Consider the following 19,547-nt stretch of genomic DNA (forward strand, 5'->3'; position numbering starts at 1 on the left):
ATCGTACTGCTACAGCACCAACCCCAAATCAGACTTTTCCCTGCAGCCACTGTGGCCGGACCTGCCTGTCCCGCATTGGTCTTGTCAGCCACCAGCAAGCCTGCAGCAGACGTGGACTACTGCACCTTTCTTAAATCTTCGTTCGCGAAGTCAAGCTGAGAGAGAGATATGGCAGCCACTTTTCTTTACCTATCTCAGCCGTTATTTTTATTACTTCAGCTGGCACTATCCATAACGGTCTTCTCTCATCTCCATATTTCTTGTATTTCATCCATGTATTTAATAAATTACTTCTTATATAATGGTGAGAGAAAAAAACGTCCATCTTCTTTTTTCCATAATACGAATATGCGTGCCAGCCAAATTTATTTCCGTGACTTTCCAGCACTAAAAGTTTTTTGTTTAACGCTGTTAAACAAGTTTCAAAAAGATTTGACTGGGGGGTCCAATTCTATGAGCCCCAAAAGAAGGTGCCCCTATCCATTATTTCCAATGGAGGGAAGGCATTTAAAAGATATGCAATCTTTTTAAACATGATGGTCGGAACTCCCTTTGTAGTTCAACAGCGCTTGTCACACCCTTGCACCTGGCTCCACCCCAATGTCTTCTGGCTCCACCTCCAAACTCTCCTGACTCCCCCCCCCCACACACAAAGTCCCCAGATATTTCTTGAATTGGACCTGGCAACCCTAGGTCCATTGTTCTGAATTTGTGAATGAAGTCGAATGCAGTCCTCTCATCTTGTAGTCTCCCTTTGAAGCTTCTCTGTCTGACATCTCCCACTCCACTTTGGGGTTGCCAGTGGACAATCATTTTTTTTTTTTAAATAGGCTAGTCTGAGCCTATAGTCTGGAACACCTGTTTAACAAGGACAACAACAATATCCAATGAAGGCTGTTTCTGTTGATTTGTGGTTTGGACACAAAGATAAGCCCCGCGCTTTGCTAGAGGGGTCCGAAAAGGCCAGGCGCAGGGCTCAAGGGCAAAAGTTGGCAACCCGCCATGCGCTTGCTCTTTCTCCTCTGGGCGTCAAGCGCAGGCGCAGCCAGGAGAAGGCGGAGCGAGGGCGCTGGCCGCGTCTCGGCCGGCCTCTTAAAGCGGGCGGCGATGGCTCTTTGCACAGAAGCGGCCGCGGCGGCGGTGGAGAGCGGCATGGCCCAGGCGCAGCGGGTCTTCACGCTGCCCAGGCAGCACTCCTTCTCCCCACCCCAGGTGCTCAACCCCTTCGTGCAAGAGAAGCGCCTGGATGCCAAGGACAAGTACCGGGTAGGAGGCAGCGGCGCCTAGAAACAAACCGGAGGCGGGGCTGGGAGAAGGCTTAAGGAGGGCATCTGGGGTGAAAGGGGGGTGGGGAGGGATGCTTGCGAGGAAGGCGCCCCCCCGCCCCGTGCAATAACCCCCCCCCCCCGCCCGCCCGGGACTGGAGAGGAGAAGCGCAAGGCAGGCAGGGGAGCGGCGCCTCTCCAAAGGCGCACGGGGGCGCGCGCTTGGAGAGCCGGGGAGATGCGCTCCCCGCACGTGCGCAGCGCATCCCGTTGCGCGCAAATTCCCACGGGCTCGGGAGAGCCGGCCTGCCCACCGCTGCAGCCCCCCCCCCCTTACCTAAACCCCGGTCTGGAAGAGGAAATTCCTCGGCGCCCCACCTGTTTTGGTGACGTCCCCGCGAGCGCAGGCTGAGAATCTCTCAAAGCCAAGGGGCGCTGGCTTCGTGGGCGAGCCCGAGGCTGAGCGCTGGCTTTCTTCGGTCTGGGTTTTGGGCCGGTCCTGGGGAGAGGGGCTGCCCAGGCTGCGTTGGGGAGGTTGGTCTCCCAAGTACCAACCAGGACTGACCCAGCTTGGCTTTCCAGATCTGAAAGCGCTGCACTGGCTACCTATTGTGTTCCGAGTCCCTTGCAAGGTGTTGGTATTGACCCTTAAAGCCCTTTATGGTCAGGGGCCTGTCTATCTGGGGGACCGCCTTTCTCCACATGTTCCCCAGAGAGCACTGCGTTCAGGGACAAAAAAATCTATTGTCCATCCCTGGACCAAAGGAGGCTAGGCTGCGTTTGATGCGAGCTAGGGCCTTCTCGGTGGCAGCACCAGAATTGTGGAATGCTCTCCCGGAGGCCATAAGGGGCCTGCGGGATCTTTCGACTTTCCGCAGGGCCTGTGAGACCGAATTGTTCCGACAGGCCTTTGATGTCTAACCTGGAGAGAACTGCCACCCGACATCATTATAGAGTACTATGTGATCACCTTCAGGAAAGAAGAACTCGCTTATATTGTAGTGATACAGCACCACGAAATGGTTTTAAAATCTTAAATTGTAATTATGTTTTTTTGGTTTTTCTTGGTTTTAACTTGTGAATATGAATGTTGCCAGCCGCCCTGAGTCCGCTCGTGGAGAGGGCGGGATAGAAATTTAAAGTAATAAATAAACAATAAATAAATGAGATCCCAGGTGAGGGCTGGAAGAGACTACAGAGTTCTTTTCAACTCAGTTTTCTCCTCTGGATCCTAGGGAGGTGGGGAGAGACTGTGGCTCGGTGGTAGAGCATCTGCTTGGTAAGCAGAAGGTCCCAGGTTCAATCCCCGGCATCTCCAACTAAAAAGGGTCCAGGCAAAAAGGTATGAAAAACCTTAGCTTGAGACCCTGGAGAGCCGCTGCCAGTCTGAGTAGACAATACTGACTTCGATGGACTGAGGTCTGATTCAGTATAAGGCAGCTTCCTATGTCCTTGCATGGAGTGGGGGGGGGGGGGGGTTGCACTAGATCAGAGGTGTTAAACACATTTGTTATGAGGGCCGGATCTGACATAAATGAGACCTTGTTGGGCCGGGCTATGTTGGGCTGGGCCATATGTGTACCTATTTAAGATTAGCTGCCACTACAGAAGTTGGGTTTTCAGGTAACCGGCTTGAGGTTGACTCAGCCTTCCATCCTTCTGAGGTCAGTAAAAGGAGTACCCAGCTTGCTGGGGGGGTGGGGAAGTGTAGATGACTGGGGAAGGCAATGGCAAATCACCCCGTAAAAAGTCTGTTGTGAAAGCAACGTCACCCCAGAGTCAGAAACGACTGGTGCTTGCACAGGGGACTTTTCCTTTTCCTTAAGTTTAGGTAGCAGAGATATAAACTTTATAAAGGACACAAATATACACAATTAGCGATTAAAAAATGAAATAAAATGTGCTTAAAACATTAGTACTCATTGGTCTTTGTATTCCTTCCAGGGAACTGGGCAAAGGAAGCTTTGACTTTCCTTCCTTCCCCAGGAGATCAGGAGGAGTGGAGTCTCAGCCAACAGAAGGAAGAAAGGCTTGGCTCAGTAGCTCTGCTGCGGGACTGAGAAAGTTCAACAAAGCAAGCTCTGCCTCCCCCTCTTCCTCCCCAAGGGAGGCGCCTCAGCCAAAGGAGAAAACAGAGGTTTTGCCCTGTAGCTCCTGTGAGATTGAGCAAGCTTGGCAAAGCAAGCTGTGATGTTGAAGGACTGGGAGAACTTAATTCGTCAGTTCAAAATATCACGAGTTCCACTGCAATCATGGTCACACTTATGAGGCAAACCACAGTGCCATTCTTCAAAGATTGTCCTGGGAGGAGCCAGCAATCTTTACTCGGAATGTTTAACATATTGACTATAAATATATGAAGAATCGCAAGACCCCTGCATGAATATCTGACGAAACCATTCAGTGTGAAACAGCTGGCTCTGGCGTGCGGCCCCGTGATCAACTCATGGAATTGGGGTTTAGCTCTTGCACCACGGACCATCTCTGAAGAATGGCACTGTGGTTTGTCTCAAAAGTGTGAAAATGATTGCAGTGGAACTCGTGATATTTTGAACTGATGAATTAAGTCCTCCCAGTTCCGCCGGGGGTTCTGCCAAGTCAATTTGTAGACATAGGAATCTACTCCTGTAAATTGATGTAAACTGCTTTTTTGTAAATTGTATTTTTGTATTTGCAGAATTATACACTTCAGTTGGTTTAAAGTATGCTGCCAGGAATTCACAACCGTTAGCCTTTTGGGGTTTTTTCGTGTTTGTACTTTTTCTGTGGTTTCCTCTTACAATTTGTGATGCAGAAGAAAGCAAGAGAGAGGGAGAAGGAAGCAGACGACAGCCAGTTGCTAGGGGGCCTGATAGGAGCACTCTGGGGGCCTGATTCGGCCCCTGGGCTGCAGCTTTGACACCCCTGCACTAGAGGGCCCATATGGCCCGTTCCAGCTCTGTGATTCTATGAAAAGGATCAGATGGTGAGTGATGCGAAAGTTCTCTGCTCGAGACACTGTTTGGCTGCTGCTAGTCTGAATAGACAAGACTTGATGGACCAGTGGTCTGATTATAAGTCAGCTCTGTGTGTACAATATGCATAATTTACAAGCATCTGGTTTTTGGGGGGGGGGGGGGCGGTGGCGGCTCACTGGCTGAACCTCTGCTTGGCCCGCAGCAGGTCCCAGGTTCGATCCCTGGCCTCTCTAGTTTAAAAAGTTCTGGCAGCTGGCAATGTTCCTTCGAAGTTGTGGAGTCTTGCGGGCAAACATTCTGCTTTGTGAGCGTCTGGGATGAAAGCTGTGAGCTGCTGCATCAATTACTGTGCTCTGGGACCATTTTTCCTGAGCGAAGACAAAAAATGTGTGAGCCAGAGGCAAAAATCTGTGAGCTAGCTCACGCCAACTCCGCTTAGAGGGAATACTAGCTGTAGGTGATGCGAAAGACCTCTGTCTGAGACCTTGGAGAGAGAGCTGCTGACAGTCTGAGAAGGCAATACTGACTTTGATGGACCAAGGGTCTGGATCAGTTTAAGGCACCTTTGTGGGTTTGTGTGTAGTCACTTTTCCTTGTAGCTCTAGCTTGAAGACTGCTGGAGCGTTTTTTGTTTTTGTAACAAAAGGGAAAAAAAACGGTTGCATAAAAGTAACAACAGTTGATACAAGTCTTAGCTTGCTACTCTATATTTTGAAACAAAACCATTTATTATCGATATTATTGACAGAAAAACCACTGCACACTAGATGCCAGGTTTTAACAACATTGGCAACATTACAACAGAAGGTAATTACAACAGCAACGGATTGCCTAGGCAACTGTCCATTCCATGCGCCTTCTTCAGGCTGCAGTATGCTAGGTAAAGCCTTGAATTCAATAATGGCATGTCCAGTATTTCCTTCAAATTTATATTTAGACACTCCAGCTTTTACAACAGTTGCAGTTGGAGCCTCAGAGATCGACGTTCTTCCATTAGTCAGATTCAATTTGTCAGATTCGAAATGTCTCTGTGCTAAGGTTAAAATACTGCAAAATGCTTTCGTAGTTCCCCAGTGACGGTTAGTTGATCTGAAGCCTGTTGGCAGGTAGAATATCATTTATTCTCTTAAAGCCAATGCTTCAAAAATATTTAATCAATATTAGACCGGTCACTTGGACGGCTGCATTTTTTTTTTACCAGTCAAACAACCGAAGCAGATATGTCACCTGCTTTCTGGTTGTCTCCAGGGCTTTGGGGGGGGAGTAGAAAAAGCCCAGCAGGAACTTATTTGTATATTAGGCCACACCCCTGATCCAAGTATTCCTGCTTTAAAAAAAAAAGAAAAAAGAAGCTCTGGTTATGTCAGTTCCTGTACTGTCGAGTAGGTTACTGTCACTTCCTGCTTTTTTTTTTTTAAAAAAAAATGGGGAACTCTGCTCCAAAGCTTTGAATGTGTGAGTGTCCGGTGATTTCATCTGGGTTATCTTCAGTTTCAGAATCTGCTAGCCAAAGTACTTTTTCTTTTTTTTAATGGGTCATGTGCAAGTACAGGATGTGACTTCTGCAGGACGGACATACTTTGAAATAATAATGATGATGATGCAAACTCCTCTTTCTGTATCTCCCCCAACTCAGGAATGGGGCTTGTGTCTCTTTTGGTAGAGCCTCTGCTTGGCATGCAGAAGGTCCCGCGTTCAATCTCCAGTTAAAAGCATCAGGCAGGAGGTGCTATGAAAGGTCTCTGCCTGAGACCCTGGAGAGCAGCTGCCAGTCTGAGCAGGCAATTCTGACCTTGATGGATCAAGGGTCTGAGTCAGTATAAGGCAGCTTCATGCACTAGGTACCAAATGTTTAAATCTGCAGTTACCTCCCCCCCTCCCATTCTAAATGGAAGCATTGTATCAAAGGTTCCATATCCATGGGCTTAAATGCTAATTTTAAAAATCTGACGGTGGTTCTTCAGTCACATGGACATTTCAGCTATTTGGTGGCTTCCAATCACTAAGAACAGGATTTCCTGTCTCATGTTTTGAGTTGTTAAAAGTTGGTTCAAAGCTGTGGGGCTTGCCTCTTCCTGTGAAAGAAAGACAGAAAGATCTTTTGAATGGGAATCATAGAAAATTTTGCTTTCCTGGAAAACGGGCAACGGCACTTTTCCAGCTTGTGGAAGCCTTGTGCAAATCTGAAAGTAGAAGAGCAGTTGGATTGGAAACAGGACACTCTACTTTCCTGCATCTCGTGGAAACATTTTGCAAATCTGAAAGTAAAAAAGAAAAGGAAAACTAATGCAGTTTGTACTTGCTATTAATCTTAAAGGTAAAGGCAGTCCCCTGTGCAAGCACCAGTCGTTTCCGACTGGGGTGACATTGCATCACGACATTTTCACAGCAGGCTTTTTATGGGGTGTTTTGCCATTGCCTTCCCCAGTCATCTACACTTTCCCCCCAGCAAGCTGGGGACTCCATTTACCAATCTTGGAAGAATGGAAGGCTGAGTCAACCTTGAACCAGCTACCTGAACCCAGCTTCTGCCGGGAACAAACTCAGGTCATGAGCAGAGAGCTTGGACTGCAGTACTGCAGCTTTACCCCTCCTGGTAGTACCCCTTGATTGGCAGCAGAGGTAGCCCCCAGACTCTGATCAGGTCTGAGTCCATTATGGTGAGATCTGCTGGCCGGTTCTTGCTGCCCCCTTCCCTCCTGCTGTGGCTGTTGAGATCTTCTCTTCTCTTGGACAGGTAAGAAGTCAGTTTGGTGTAGTGGTGAAGCGCACGGACTCTTATCTGGAAGAACCGGGTTTGATTCCCCACTCCTCCACTTGCACCTGCTGGAATGGCCTTGGGTCAGCCATAGCTCTCTCAGAGCTGTCCTTGAAAGGGCAGCTTCTGGGAGAGCTCTCTCAGCCCCACAGAGTGTCTCTTGTGTGTGTGTGTGTGGGGGAAGGTAAAGGAGATTGTGACTGCTCTGAGACTATGAGATTCATAGTATAGGGTGGGATATAAATCCAATATCATCATCTTCTGATCATTATCACCCCATGATCAATGCTTCGATCCTGCTAATGCAAATGCCCCTATCCAATTTTTTCACCTCTGTATACTCCTAGTTGGGCTATGATTGTGTGAATGCTCGTGTAACTGTACGATTGTGTGATCTTATTAATAAAAAAACACCTTGCATTTTAGCAGCCATTCTCTTCAATTCATGGGGTTTCTGGAGAATTCTGACTCCCGTAGACACAGGTTGTTGATCCTGCTCTGGCCATTTGACTGTTAATGTAATTCCCCAATTTGAGGTAATTTGGCTAAATAAATTGGGTCCCCCAGACCATTAGGGGAGCGACTGTGGCTCAGTGGTAGAGCATCTGCTTGGGAAGCAGAAGGTCCCAGGTTCAATCCCCGGCATCTCCAACTAAAAAGGGCCCAGGCAAATAGGTGTGAAAAACCTCAGCTTGAGACCCTGGAGAGCCGCTGCCAGTCTGAGAAGACAATACTGACTTTGATGGACCCAGGAGGGTCTGATTCAGTAGAAGGCAGCTTCATATGTTCAAGCCAGCTGTTAGCATAGGGCGCCCCATGTATTAGACAGTAGTCCCCAACCTTTTTGGGACCATGGACCGGGGAGGGGGGATGCTTTCGGGATAATACAATTGTGCACTTTATTTCTATTAGTTTGGTGTGGTGGTTAAGTTTGCAGATTCTTATCTGGGAGAACCGGGTTTGATCTCCCACTCCTCCACTTGCAGCTGCTGGAATGGCCTTGGGTCAGCCATAGCTCTCGTAGGAGTTGCTCTTGAAAGGGCAGCTGCTGTGAGAGATCTCTCAGCCTCACCTACCTCACAGGGTGTCTGTTGTGGAGGTGGGGGGGAGGTAAAGGAGATTGCGAGCCACTCCGAGACTCTGAAATTCGGAGTGGAGAGCAAGATATAAATCCAACGTCGTTCTCTTCTTATTATCATTGCTACATTGTAATATATAATGAAATAATTGTACAACCCATGGCCCAGTTGCTAACAGGCCATGGACCAGTACTGGTCCACAGCCCGGGGGATGGGAACCAGATAAAAGGAAGTCCTTTTTCACCCAAAGGGTGATTAACATGTGGAATTCACTGCCACAGGAGGTGGTGGCGGCTACAAGCATAGCCAGCTTCAAGAGGGGATTGGATAAAAATATGGAGCAGAGGTCCATCAGTGGCTATTAGCTACAGTATATCTATATAGTATAGTACAGTATATCTATATAGATCTATATATATCAATCTACATATATATGTGTGTGTGTGTGTGTGTATGTAGGTATATGTGTGTACTGTGTGACACAGGGTGTTGGACTGGATGGGCCATTGACCTGCTCCAACATGGCTTCTCTTATGTTCTTAAGAGTGGGGCCGCTTTCCTTTGAAAATAGCAAATGGTTTCTCACTGCATGGGTAACTAGTGGCTTCTGAGGTAACACAAACTTAACACAAGACTCTTGTGGTGCCTTGAATTATTTTTGTGACACACACACACACACACACACACACATATATATATATATATTAATGTGTTTGTACATGGAACAGTAGTACTGTATGTCTGTGAGATATGGACTATAAGGAAGGCCGAGCATAGAAGGATAGATCCTTTTGAGATGTGGTGCTGGAGAAGACTCTTGAGAGTCCCTTGGACTGCAAGAAGATCCAGTCTGTCAGTCCTAAGGGAAATCAACCCAGACTGGTCACTGGAAGGTCAGATGCTGAAGCTGAAGCTCCAATCCTTTGGCCACCAAATGAGAAGGGAGCACTCACTGGAGAAGACCCTGATGCTGGGAAAGACAGAAAGCAAAAGAAGAAGGGGGCGGCAAAAGATGAGATGGCTGGACAGTGTTACTGATACAACAAACACGAATTTGAGCAGACTTCGGAGGATGGTGGAAAACAGGAGGTCCTGGCGTGACTTTGTCCATGGGGTCGCAAAGAGTCGGTCTCGACTGTGCAACTGAACAACAACATGAAACAGAAGCCAGAATTAAGATTGCAGGGAAAAAAACTTCAACAACCTCAGATATGCAGATGATATCACTCTAATGGCAGCAAGTGAGGAGGACCTAAAGAACCTCTTGCTGAGGGTGAAAGAGGAGAGCACAAAAGTAGGCTTGAAACTCAACATCAGAAAAACTAAGATCATGGCATCCGGCCCCATCACACCTTGGGAAATAGAAGGGGAAGACATGGAAGTAGTGACAGACTTCACATTCCTGGGATCCAAGATCACTGCAGATGGTGATAGTAACCATGAAATTAAAAGACGTTTGCTCCTTGGAAGGGCAGCTATGGTGAACCTGGGCAGTATAATAGAAAGTAGAGACATCACCCTGCCAACAAAAGTCCATATAGTCAAAGCGATGGTATTCCCAGTAGTAATGTATGGCTGTGAGAGCTGGACCATAAGGAAGGCTGAGCGCAGAAGAATAGATGCTTTTGAGATGTGGTGCTGGAGAAGACTCTTGAGAGTCCCTTGGACTGCAAGAAGATCAAATCAGCCCGTCCTAAGGGAAAGCAACGCAGACTGTTCCCTGAAGCTCCAATACTTTGGCCACCAAATAAGAAAGGAGCACTCCCTGGAGAAGACCCTGATGCTGGGAAAGACAGAAGACATAAGAAGAAGGGGACGGCAAAAGATGAGATGGCTGGACAGCGTTGCTGATGTAACAAACACGAATTTGAGCAGACTTCAGAGGATGGTGGAAAACAGGAGGGCCTGGCGTGACTTGGTCCATAGGGTCACAAAGAGTCAGATTTGACTGTGCGACTGAACAACAACATGAAACAAGTTTCCCATGGCTTTGTGCACACAGGGGTGGGGGTCATTTTGAGGCTGTTCAGATGACTGAAAGACACAGGAGAAAAGTATGAGGTCAGGTACCTCCAGGTAATACCTGCAGCTCTCCCAAGATTACAATTGATCTCCCAGCTACAGAGATCAGTTCCCCTGGAGAAAAATGGCCTTTTTGGAGGGTGGACTCTATGGCATTATACCCCACTGCAAGGGTGGAATTCTCCTTTGCATATTAGGCCACACCCATCTGATGTAGCCAGTCCTCCTGGATCTTACAAGGCTCTTTTTTTGTAAGCTCTTGGAGGAGTTGTCTTTGAAAGGGCAGCTGCTGTGAGAGCCCTCTCAGCCCCACCCACCTCACAGAGCGTCTGTTGTGGGGGGAGAAGATATAGGAGATTGTAAGCCGCTCTGATTCAGAAAGAAGGGCAGGGTATAAATCTGCAGTCTTCTCCTTCATCTTCTCCTTCTCCCCGCCAGGGGTAAAGGTGGATTTTCACACCCATGTGCAGGATTCCCCATTCCCATATGAAAGGAAGCATTCAGAGCATGTATGCTGTGTGAACGCTGCCATTGTCACTGGGGGAATTTAAGGCCACAGTTCTGGTTGTTGTCTTGACTCTAGGACGAATGTACTAACTGGGGGATGGGGGGGGGGGGGTAGAATAGTGTATTTGTTCCCAAGGCTTGCAGATCTGCCTTTTGACTCTTGAATTGGGGTATTTTCTCTGAGGAAGTCAAACCTGTTATGAGGAGGAAGTCGGTCAGCTTGGCTTGTCGCTTTAGAACTGGGCTGTGTCCTTTTGTTCCTGAGTGAAGAATTCTAGTTTCCTGCAAATTCATGCGTCCTTCTTAACACAACAATTATTATTTCACCACCTTGTGGTGTTAGCACTGTGCAGACTGATCTTTTCTTTAATAAAGGTCTAGACTTCATTAAAGTTTGTTTATTTGGAAGCTAACGACAACAACAGTTTTTTGTAGAAAAACCCCAGCAGGAGCTCATGTGCACATTAGGCCACACCCCCTGACATCACCATTATTTCACACAGGATTTTTTTTGTAGAAAAGGCCTAGAAGGAACTTATTTGCATATTAGGCCACACACCTGATGTTACCATTATTTCACAAAGGACTTTTTATAGAAAAAGCCCAGCAGGAACTCGTGCACATGAGTGTAGAAAAAGACCAACAGGAACCTATTTGCATATTAGGTCGCACCCCTTGACATCACCGTTATTTCACACAGGACTTTTTTGTAGAAAAGACCCAGCAGGAACTTATTTGCATATTAGGCCACACCCCCTGACATCACCATTATTTCACACCAGACCTTTTTTATAGAAAAAGTCCAGCAGGAATTCATTTGCATATTCTGCCACACCCTCTGACAACACCATTATTCCACACTGGACTTTTTTGGTAGGAAAAGCCCAGCAGGAACTCATTTGCAGATTAGGCCACACCCCTGGCACCAAGCCAGCTGGAACTGCGTTCCTGCTCAACAATAGCCATGATGATGATGATGATGTATTGCTTCCTCAGCTGCATCCTCACAGGGATGTGGAAACAAGGCTGGCGGAAGTGGACAGGAACAATGTCAACACAAAGTTAGGAAATTTCTGAAGATCAGAGGGTGGAGTTAGGGGAGGGACCTCGGAAAGGTATAATGCTGTAGAAGCTGCCTTCCAAAGCGGCAGTTTATCCAGGGGAACTGATCTCTGTGGTCCATAGGAAAGGAAAGGTCCCCTGTACAAGCACCAGTTGTTTCCAACTCTGGGGTGAAATTGTTTTCATAACATTTTCACAGCAGACTTTTTACGGGGTGGTTTGCCATTGCCTTCCCCAGTCATCTACGCTTCCCCGCCCCCAGCAAGCTGGGTACTCATTTTACCGACCTCGAAAGGATGGAAGGCTGAGTCAACCTGGAGCCGGCTACCTGAAAACCCAGCTTCCACCGGGGATCAAACTCAGGTCGTGAGCAGAGCTTAGGACTGCAGTACTGCAGCTTTAACACTCTGCGCCACAGGACTCTTGAAAGGAAAGGTTCCCTGTGCAAGCACCAGTCGTTTCTGACTCTGGGGTGACGTTGCTTTCACGTTTTCACAGCAGACTTTTTACAGGGTGGTTCGACCTGAGTTCGATTCTGGCGGACGCTGGATTCAAGTAGCCGGCCCAAGGTTGACTCAGCCTTCCATCCTTCTGAGGTCGGTAAAATGAGTACCCAGCTTGCTGGGGGGGGGGGGGGAGAAGTGTAAAAGACTGGGGAAGCAATGGCAAACCACCCCGTAAAAAGTCTGCTGTGAAAACATTGTGAAAGCAATGTCACCCCAGAGTCGGAAATGACTGGTGCTAGCACGGGGGACTTTTCCTTTCCTTGCCATTGCCTTCCCCAGTCATCTACACTTTCCCCTCAGCAAGCTGGGTACTCATTTTACTGACCTCGGAAGGATGGAAGGCTGAGTCAACCTCGAGCCGGCTACCTGAAAATCCTGCTTCTGCATGGGATCGAACTCAGGTCGTGAGCAGAGCTTAGGACTGCAGTACTGCAGCTTTAACAGTCTGCGCCACGGGGCTCTTAGAACAGCTCCGTAGAACAGCTGTAATTCCAGGAGCTCTTCAGGACCCACCTGGAGGTTGGCAACTCTAGTTCATGCACCTGTTGCCATGGCATTCCCTGCTGCTCTGTTCCCTTTCCTTTGTGGTTGGGCAGACACATTGGTGGTTGGCCACCGTTTTGCAGCCAGGGCGGTTGTTCTCCCGAGTCCTAGTCTAGTTTTCTGACTGCTAGACCACACTTTCCCTTTCTAGCTGAGTTATGTAATAAGTGTTGTCAGCTATAAGAGAAGCTATGCTGGATCACGGCAGTGGCCCTCTGTGTCATACAGTGGCCAAAAACAAAAGAAAAGCCAGGTGCCCTCAGGAAGTCCATCAGTGGGGCCAGGGGGCCTGAACTAAAAGCAAGGTCTGTTTTCAGACTCCTATAATAACCGGAAGAGCCCCGTGGCACAGAGTGGTAAAGTTGCAGTACTGCAGTCGGAGCCCTCTGTTCACGACCTGAGTTCGATCCCAGCAGAAGCTTGGTTTTCAGGTAGCTGGCTCCAGGTTGACTCAGCCTTCCATGCTTCCGAGGTCGGTCAAATGAGTCCCCAGATTGCTGGGGGGAAAGTGTAGATGACTGGGGAAGGCCATGGAAAACCACCCCGTAAGAAGAAGAAGAAGATATTGGATTTATATCCCGCCCTCCACTCCGAAGAGTCTCAGAGCGGCTCACAATCTCCTTTACCTTCCTCCCGCACAACAGACACCCTGTGAGGTAGATGAAGATATTGGATTTATATCCCGCCCTCCACTCCGAAGAGTCTCAGAGCGGCTCACAATCTCCTTTACCTTCCTCCCGCACAACAGACACCCTGTGAGGTAGATGAAGATATTGGATTTATATCCCGCCCTCCACTCCGAAGAGTCTCAGAGCGGCTCACAATCTCCTTTCCCTTCCTCCCCCACAACAGACACCCTGTGAGGTGGGTGGGGCTGGAGAGGGCTCTCACAGCAGCTGCCCTTTCAAGGACAACCTCTGCCAGAGCTATGGCTGACCCAAGGCCGTTCCAGCAGCTGCAAGTGGAGGAGTGGGGAATCAAACCCGGTTCTCCCAGATAAGAGTCCACACATTTAACCACTACATCAAACTGGCTCTCCACACCAAACTGGCTCTCCCCAAAAAGTCTGCCGTGAAAACGTTGTGAAAGCAACGTCACCCCAGAGTCGAAAGCGACTGGTGCTTGCACAGGGGACCGCCTTTACCTTTTTATAATAACTGGAGCCTCTTAGATTAAATATATAATTTCAGTTGTCCGTTTGTGGCAGAATACATGTGATGCACCCCCCCCTTCCAGTCTCAAATGTTGCTGTTCACCTGATGATGGACAGTCTAGGTCAGAAATCTGCCTTGAACCCCCCCCCCCTCCCAACACACACATTGTATTTATAGATGTAAGATGGCATGGCATACTAATAAAAAGAATTCTGATGAGGAGAGCAGAGAGGGAGACTGGGCGAAAGGAAAGGGACTGTTCTGTTCCAAGCCTATTGAACTTGCACATGACGGTGATGTTACCCAACTAGAGTGGGTTTCCATTCTGCATTGGTTGTTAGCCCTTGGATATTCATAGCGCTGAAGTTGGTCAGAAGTCTTAAGGAAGTGTTTGGACTCTTCTGCCTCTACACCTCAAGCCTCCCTCTCCATCAAAAGGGAAGGATATTTCATAACCTCTCTCGTGAACCTCTTTCATGTCGCCTTTCCGGTTCGAACAGTGGCAATAGGCACGTCTTCTTTGAAAGAGCTTTGCCGCTTTTGATGCAGGTCTTTAAAGTTGTATCTTCTGGGAATGCAGCTTCCAGGGATACTAATTGGCCTCTTATCTGATCTGGCTTTTAAGGAAAGCTCGGAAGCCTCGCCCCGCCCTGGTATCGTCTTTCTGTTTGGCACCTGTTTTGAACGTTGGAAAGGCGTTTTAATTCTCTATTTATAACGTTCTCTTAAACGTAGAGCGGGGAGATGACTTCCAAGTTCCCACAGCTGCTGCTTTTGTTGCAAGAACTAGAAACTTCATTCAGTTTTCACCCTGGTTTTGGAACTCCCCTCTGACCTTGTGTCTACTGAATGGAATCTGGAGAGACCACCTGAAGTTACTAACTATGCCAAGAGTTGGGGCGGGGGGGAGATTGTGTTTTCTTCCCCATTCTCCTGTTACCCAATGATGAGAAGAATTGAATTCCCTGTATTTCTGCTCATGACTTCTTTTGTAGCAGGAACTCATTTGCATATTAGGCCACACCCCCTCCCCCGATGTAGCCAATCCTCCAAGAGCTTACCAGGCTCTTAGTACAGGGCCTACTGTAAGCTCCAGGAGGATTGGCTACATCAGGGGCGTGTGGCCTAATATGCAAAGGATCTCCTGCTAGAATTCCACCCCTGGGCAGGTGTATTAAGGCACATATCAGGGATGCTGGAAATGGAGTTTTTTTTTTGCGTGACCAACATTCAAACTGACCTTGTTTGCAATACCTGCATTGTGCCAAGTGAAATGATCACCTTACTTGATGTTCTTGTGTTTCAAACTGGACAGCGGGCAAGAGACATTCAGAGTTGGTTTGCCATTGCTTCCTCTGTTGTTGTTGTTACCAGGTCTTCTTTATAGCAGGAACTCCTTTGCATATTGGGCCACACCTTTCTTCTGCAGCCAATCCTCTGAGAGCTTACCAGGCTCTTAGTACAGGACCTACTGTAAACTCCAGGAGGATTGGCTACATCAGGGTTGTGTGGCCTAATATGCAAAGTAGTTCCTGCTGCAAAAAAAAGAAGAACTACTGCTCCTGCTGCATAATAACCATATTTACATCAGGGGTCCCCCAAGGGCTTACCTGTGTGTCCCATGGGACATCCATCAGCACCTTTTCTCTGGTGTTGGCCAAGTGTTTTTAGAAAGTGGGTGGGGTCTATTGAGGCTTTTGCCCTGCAAGGTTTCTGATTGGCCATTGGAGATTTGATTGGCTGGCAGCAGCCATCACCACAATGCAAGGGATGTTCACGATGTGACTGAAAGTAAGCTGTGGTGATCAGGCTTAATTTTTTTCAGGAATAGCAACAGTTGTCGGGTCTTGTATGTGATAACCGACCCTTGCAATTTCCTCTATGCTGGGTGTTCAATTAGACCTATTAAGGTTAAAATATTAGAACATAACTCTTGGGTACATCATCATAATTTAGATGCACGTCTTGTCCCAACATTTTGTAAGTAGAGGCTACAGAGGTTCAGCATCGTCTACAAATATCAGCCACACATCCCCTTAACAAGGTTGATGTACGCAAGGTTTTGTTGCCACAAGAGGTCAGATATATTTAAAGATTCAATACCATGGAATTCAATACCTGCAAGTTTAAACCAAGACCTTGATTTTTCTTGCTGTTTATAAGACTATAACGATCTCCTATGATTTTGTATTTCCTGTTCTGTCGGATTTTTATGTGTCTTATAACAATATAATAATGAGAGTTGTACAGCTTTAATGTAATAGAATAAAACTTCAATAAGGAAGACCTTTTCTTGGCTCTGAAAACTATGATAAAGAGCCAGTTTGGTGTAGTGGTTAAGTGTGTGGACTCTGGCGGAACCGGGTTTGATTCCTCACTTCTCCACTTGCAGCTGCTGGAATCGCCTTGGGTTAGCCATAGCTCTGGCAGAGGTTGTCCTTGAAAGGGCAGTTGCTGTGAGAGCCCTCTCAGCCCCACCCACCTCACAGGGTGTCTGTTGTGGGGGAAGGAGATTGTAAGCCGCTCTGAGTCTCTGATTCAGAGAGAAGGCGTGGTATAAATCTGCAATTCTTCTAAACAGAGCAAAGAATGGATTTCAAACGTGAACCATCTCTATTGAACCAAGGATGTGGAACAAGTACACCACTAGTTGGGACCAATTTCAAATCAACTCATGTATTGATCACAGAGTACTAGCACTACAAACGTGATGTTAGAAAAACTTATGAACAGTATGTAATGGAGTTCTGCCACTTAAGACGCTAAAATATTTTACATTGTTCCGAATTGGTGAGTTTGTATATAAACAGCCTATTCTAAGATTTTGTACCTTTGTGCAAAATTTGTAGTGGTTTCTGTAACGTTAAGATGTTTTATGAATTGTATTGTAGACCTTGACAAGCACTATTTAAAACGCATTTTTTTAAAAAAAAAAAAATAAGATTATTGCGGCGTAGCTCTTTGAATGCCCACAAGTTGCCAGATCTACAGTACATCAATCCAAACAGATCCCGTTCTCTTGCCAAAGGACCGGAACGAACGATATAGTTATTTAAATTCAATTGGGAGATACATAGTAATCTGTAAGCTGATGTTTTGTTGTTGTGTGGAAATTGGTGAGAAAAGTGGTAGCACTTTATTTAAAAGTCTATCTAGTGTTATGTTTCATTTAAAATGTGGAATAGGGAAACTAGTTGCTTGTAACCTTCAGCTAGATTAACGTGGAAGTTTTAAATTGATACATGGACGCAATTGAATGTTTTTTTGCAAAAAGAAATAGAAAATGCATTTGTGCATGGTGAGGTTGCTTTCTCCATTACATTTAGTTGCTTTTTTCTGGCACAACCATTTTTATGGCTGGCTCTGCCTCTGTTGGCAGTCATTTTGCGGTTGGCTCCGCCTCCTGTAGCGGCCATTTTGTGGCTGCACCAACCATGCTCTGTCACAATTCCAAAGGCGTCCACAGGCTCAAAAAGGTTGAGGACCCCAATGTACATCATTCCTTTGAACACTCAACTTGCTAGGAGCAGGTATGCCCAGGTACGGGCATGTAGCCATCCAGGTGGCCCTGAGTGGTTATAAAGGCAGAGTATGAATTCTGTAAATAAGTGAGTCAGAGCATAAAAATCAACTCCGGGATTATTTAGTGCATTTTCACCCTACCCTTCCTGGAAGAAGCTGCGAGTGGCATGCATGGTTCTTCCCTCTTCTATTTCATCACAAAAATCCTGTGAGGTAGGCACCACACAACAGCATTGGTGACAAATAATGGCCAAAAATACCCTAAATATGATTTATATGTTTTCATGGTGGGCAGAGGAAAGCTGCAATTCTAAAAACACTCCTCCCTTTGGGAATGCGTTTACCACTGTTACCGGGCACGTTCTTCAATGCTGAACAACTTCTGGCCCATCTGTTGTTTGCATTGGCGGAGTCTCAAATATTTGCATTCAATACACCTCTCGGATTTCTCGAGTGTCTTACGCCTTGCTGGAGTCAGCGCTGAGTCAGTAGCGACTCATGGAAGGTCCTACCCTGCTGCAAATGTTGTTAAAAGCATTTGTTATCAGGGCCAGATCTGACATAAATGAGACTTTCTTAGGCCAGGCCATCTGCGTATCCATTTAAGATCAGGTTGCAGAGATATAAACTGTAAAGGACACAAACACAATTAAAGATTATTTTTTTAAAAAAAAACTTAAAGCATTAGCACTTGTTGGTCTTAAAGGTGCTCTCTTTGTATTTCTCCTATGGGATCCAGGGAACTGGGCAAAGGAAGCTCTGGCTCTTTCCTTCCTTTCCCAGGGGACCAGGAGGGGGAGGAGCCTCAGCCAATAGAAGGAAGAGAGGCTTGGCTCTGCTATGCAATTGAGAGAGCCTGGCAAAGCAAGCTCTGCCTCCCCTCCTTCCCCAGGGAGGAGTCTCAGCCAATGGAGAAAATAGAGGCTTTGCTCTGTAGCTCCTGTGCAAGCCTTGCAAAGCAAGGTGTGATGCAGAAGGAAGCAAGAGAGTGGGAGAAGGAAGCAGGCAACAGCCAGTTGCTCAGGGGCCTCATAGGAGCCCTCCGGGGGCCTAAACCGGCCCGCAGGCCGCATGTTTGACAACGCTGCTTTAAGGTGCCACTGGACTCTTGCTGTTTTTTGGTTTGTTTGTTTTTTACTGCAGTAGAGGAAGTCACTTTGCATGTGATTTGGCAATCGGTCAAGAGATCAGATAACTGGAGATGTATTTCCAGTGGTGACTTGTTCCTGCAACCCAATGAGAAATGTCAAAGAATAAGCAGTCTGAGATTTCTGCCTGGTCTGGTCCTCACGTGTTTTGTTACTGAGTACTTGTTGTCTCTTAGCACAATATGTGAACTGACTCTCTTGGTAGATGTTGTATTTAGGGTTGGCCACCAGTGGGGGATGGGCAGAGTAGGGTTGCCAGATCCAGGCGGAGAAACTCTTAGTGATTTGGGGATGAAGCCTGTGGAGGATCATAGACAGGGACCTCTGTGGGATACAAGGCCATAGAAACCACCCTCGGAAGCATCCATCTCCTCCAGAGGAATAGATAGGCTGTGGGTGTTTTTACACTGACGGTTTGTGACTCTCTATCACCACATTGGAAACTCACCTTTTACCTTACCTGACGTTCTCACAACTGTTTTGGATCGTTGCTGCCCGAAGCCTCTACATTTGTTTCGGTGAGATGAGTTCCGGCGCTGCTGCTGCAACGTTTTTCTCGAAACTAGTTTTGATCCGGTCATTTCTCTACAGGCGTTTCAAACTTGTGTTGTAGAAGTTTTCATGCGTTTTAAAAGACTCCTTCAAAAGTCACAAGGTGCAGTGATTTGCACAAGAACTGACGGCACTTGAAATTTTTACATATCATTGCTTGGCTCATCTTGTAATTTAAATGTGTATTGTTTTTGTAGTGTTGACACCATTTCCAAGCAAGCGCATGCATTTAACTAAGCACTGTTATTCCCCCCTGCCAGCCCAATGTGGGCCACCCGAAGGGGGGGGGGGGTTGGCAGCCCTAATGAGGAACATAACAAAGAAAATGGCGTGGAACAAATACCTTATCATAGTAGCTTTAAAATCAAAAACTGTTCTAATCCACAAGCTATTTACTGCTTTGAAATCAACTCTGAAAGTATTGACAGCTGTTGACTAGTCTCGGAGCTGATTCCTGGGGTGAAAAGGTGTG

The 19,547-nt window shown here is 47.0% G+C and overlaps 1 protein-coding gene across 1 annotated transcript in view; it reads left to right on the plus strand.

The window, feature by feature from the left end:
- The first annotated feature begins 1,097 nt into the window (after window positions 1–1,097).
- Window positions 1,098–19,547, plus strand: part of LPCAT2 (lysophosphatidylcholine acyltransferase 2) — a 71,191-nt gene continuing 52,741 nt past the window's right edge. Inside the window, exon 1 of the mRNA XM_060253779.1 lies at window positions 1,098–1,266. Within this exon, the coding sequence (XP_060109762.1) occupies window positions 1,108–1,266 (159 nt within the window). The 5' untranslated portion in view covers window positions 1,098–1,107. The remainder of the gene's footprint in view (window positions 1,267–19,547) is intronic.

This window comes from Heteronotia binoei, chromosome 14 (genome assembly GCF_032191835.1).
Source record: "Heteronotia binoei isolate CCM8104 ecotype False Entrance Well chromosome 14, APGP_CSIRO_Hbin_v1, whole genome shotgun sequence".
Classification (NCBI taxonomy): Eukaryota; Metazoa; Chordata; class Lepidosauria; order Squamata; family Gekkonidae; genus Heteronotia; species Heteronotia binoei.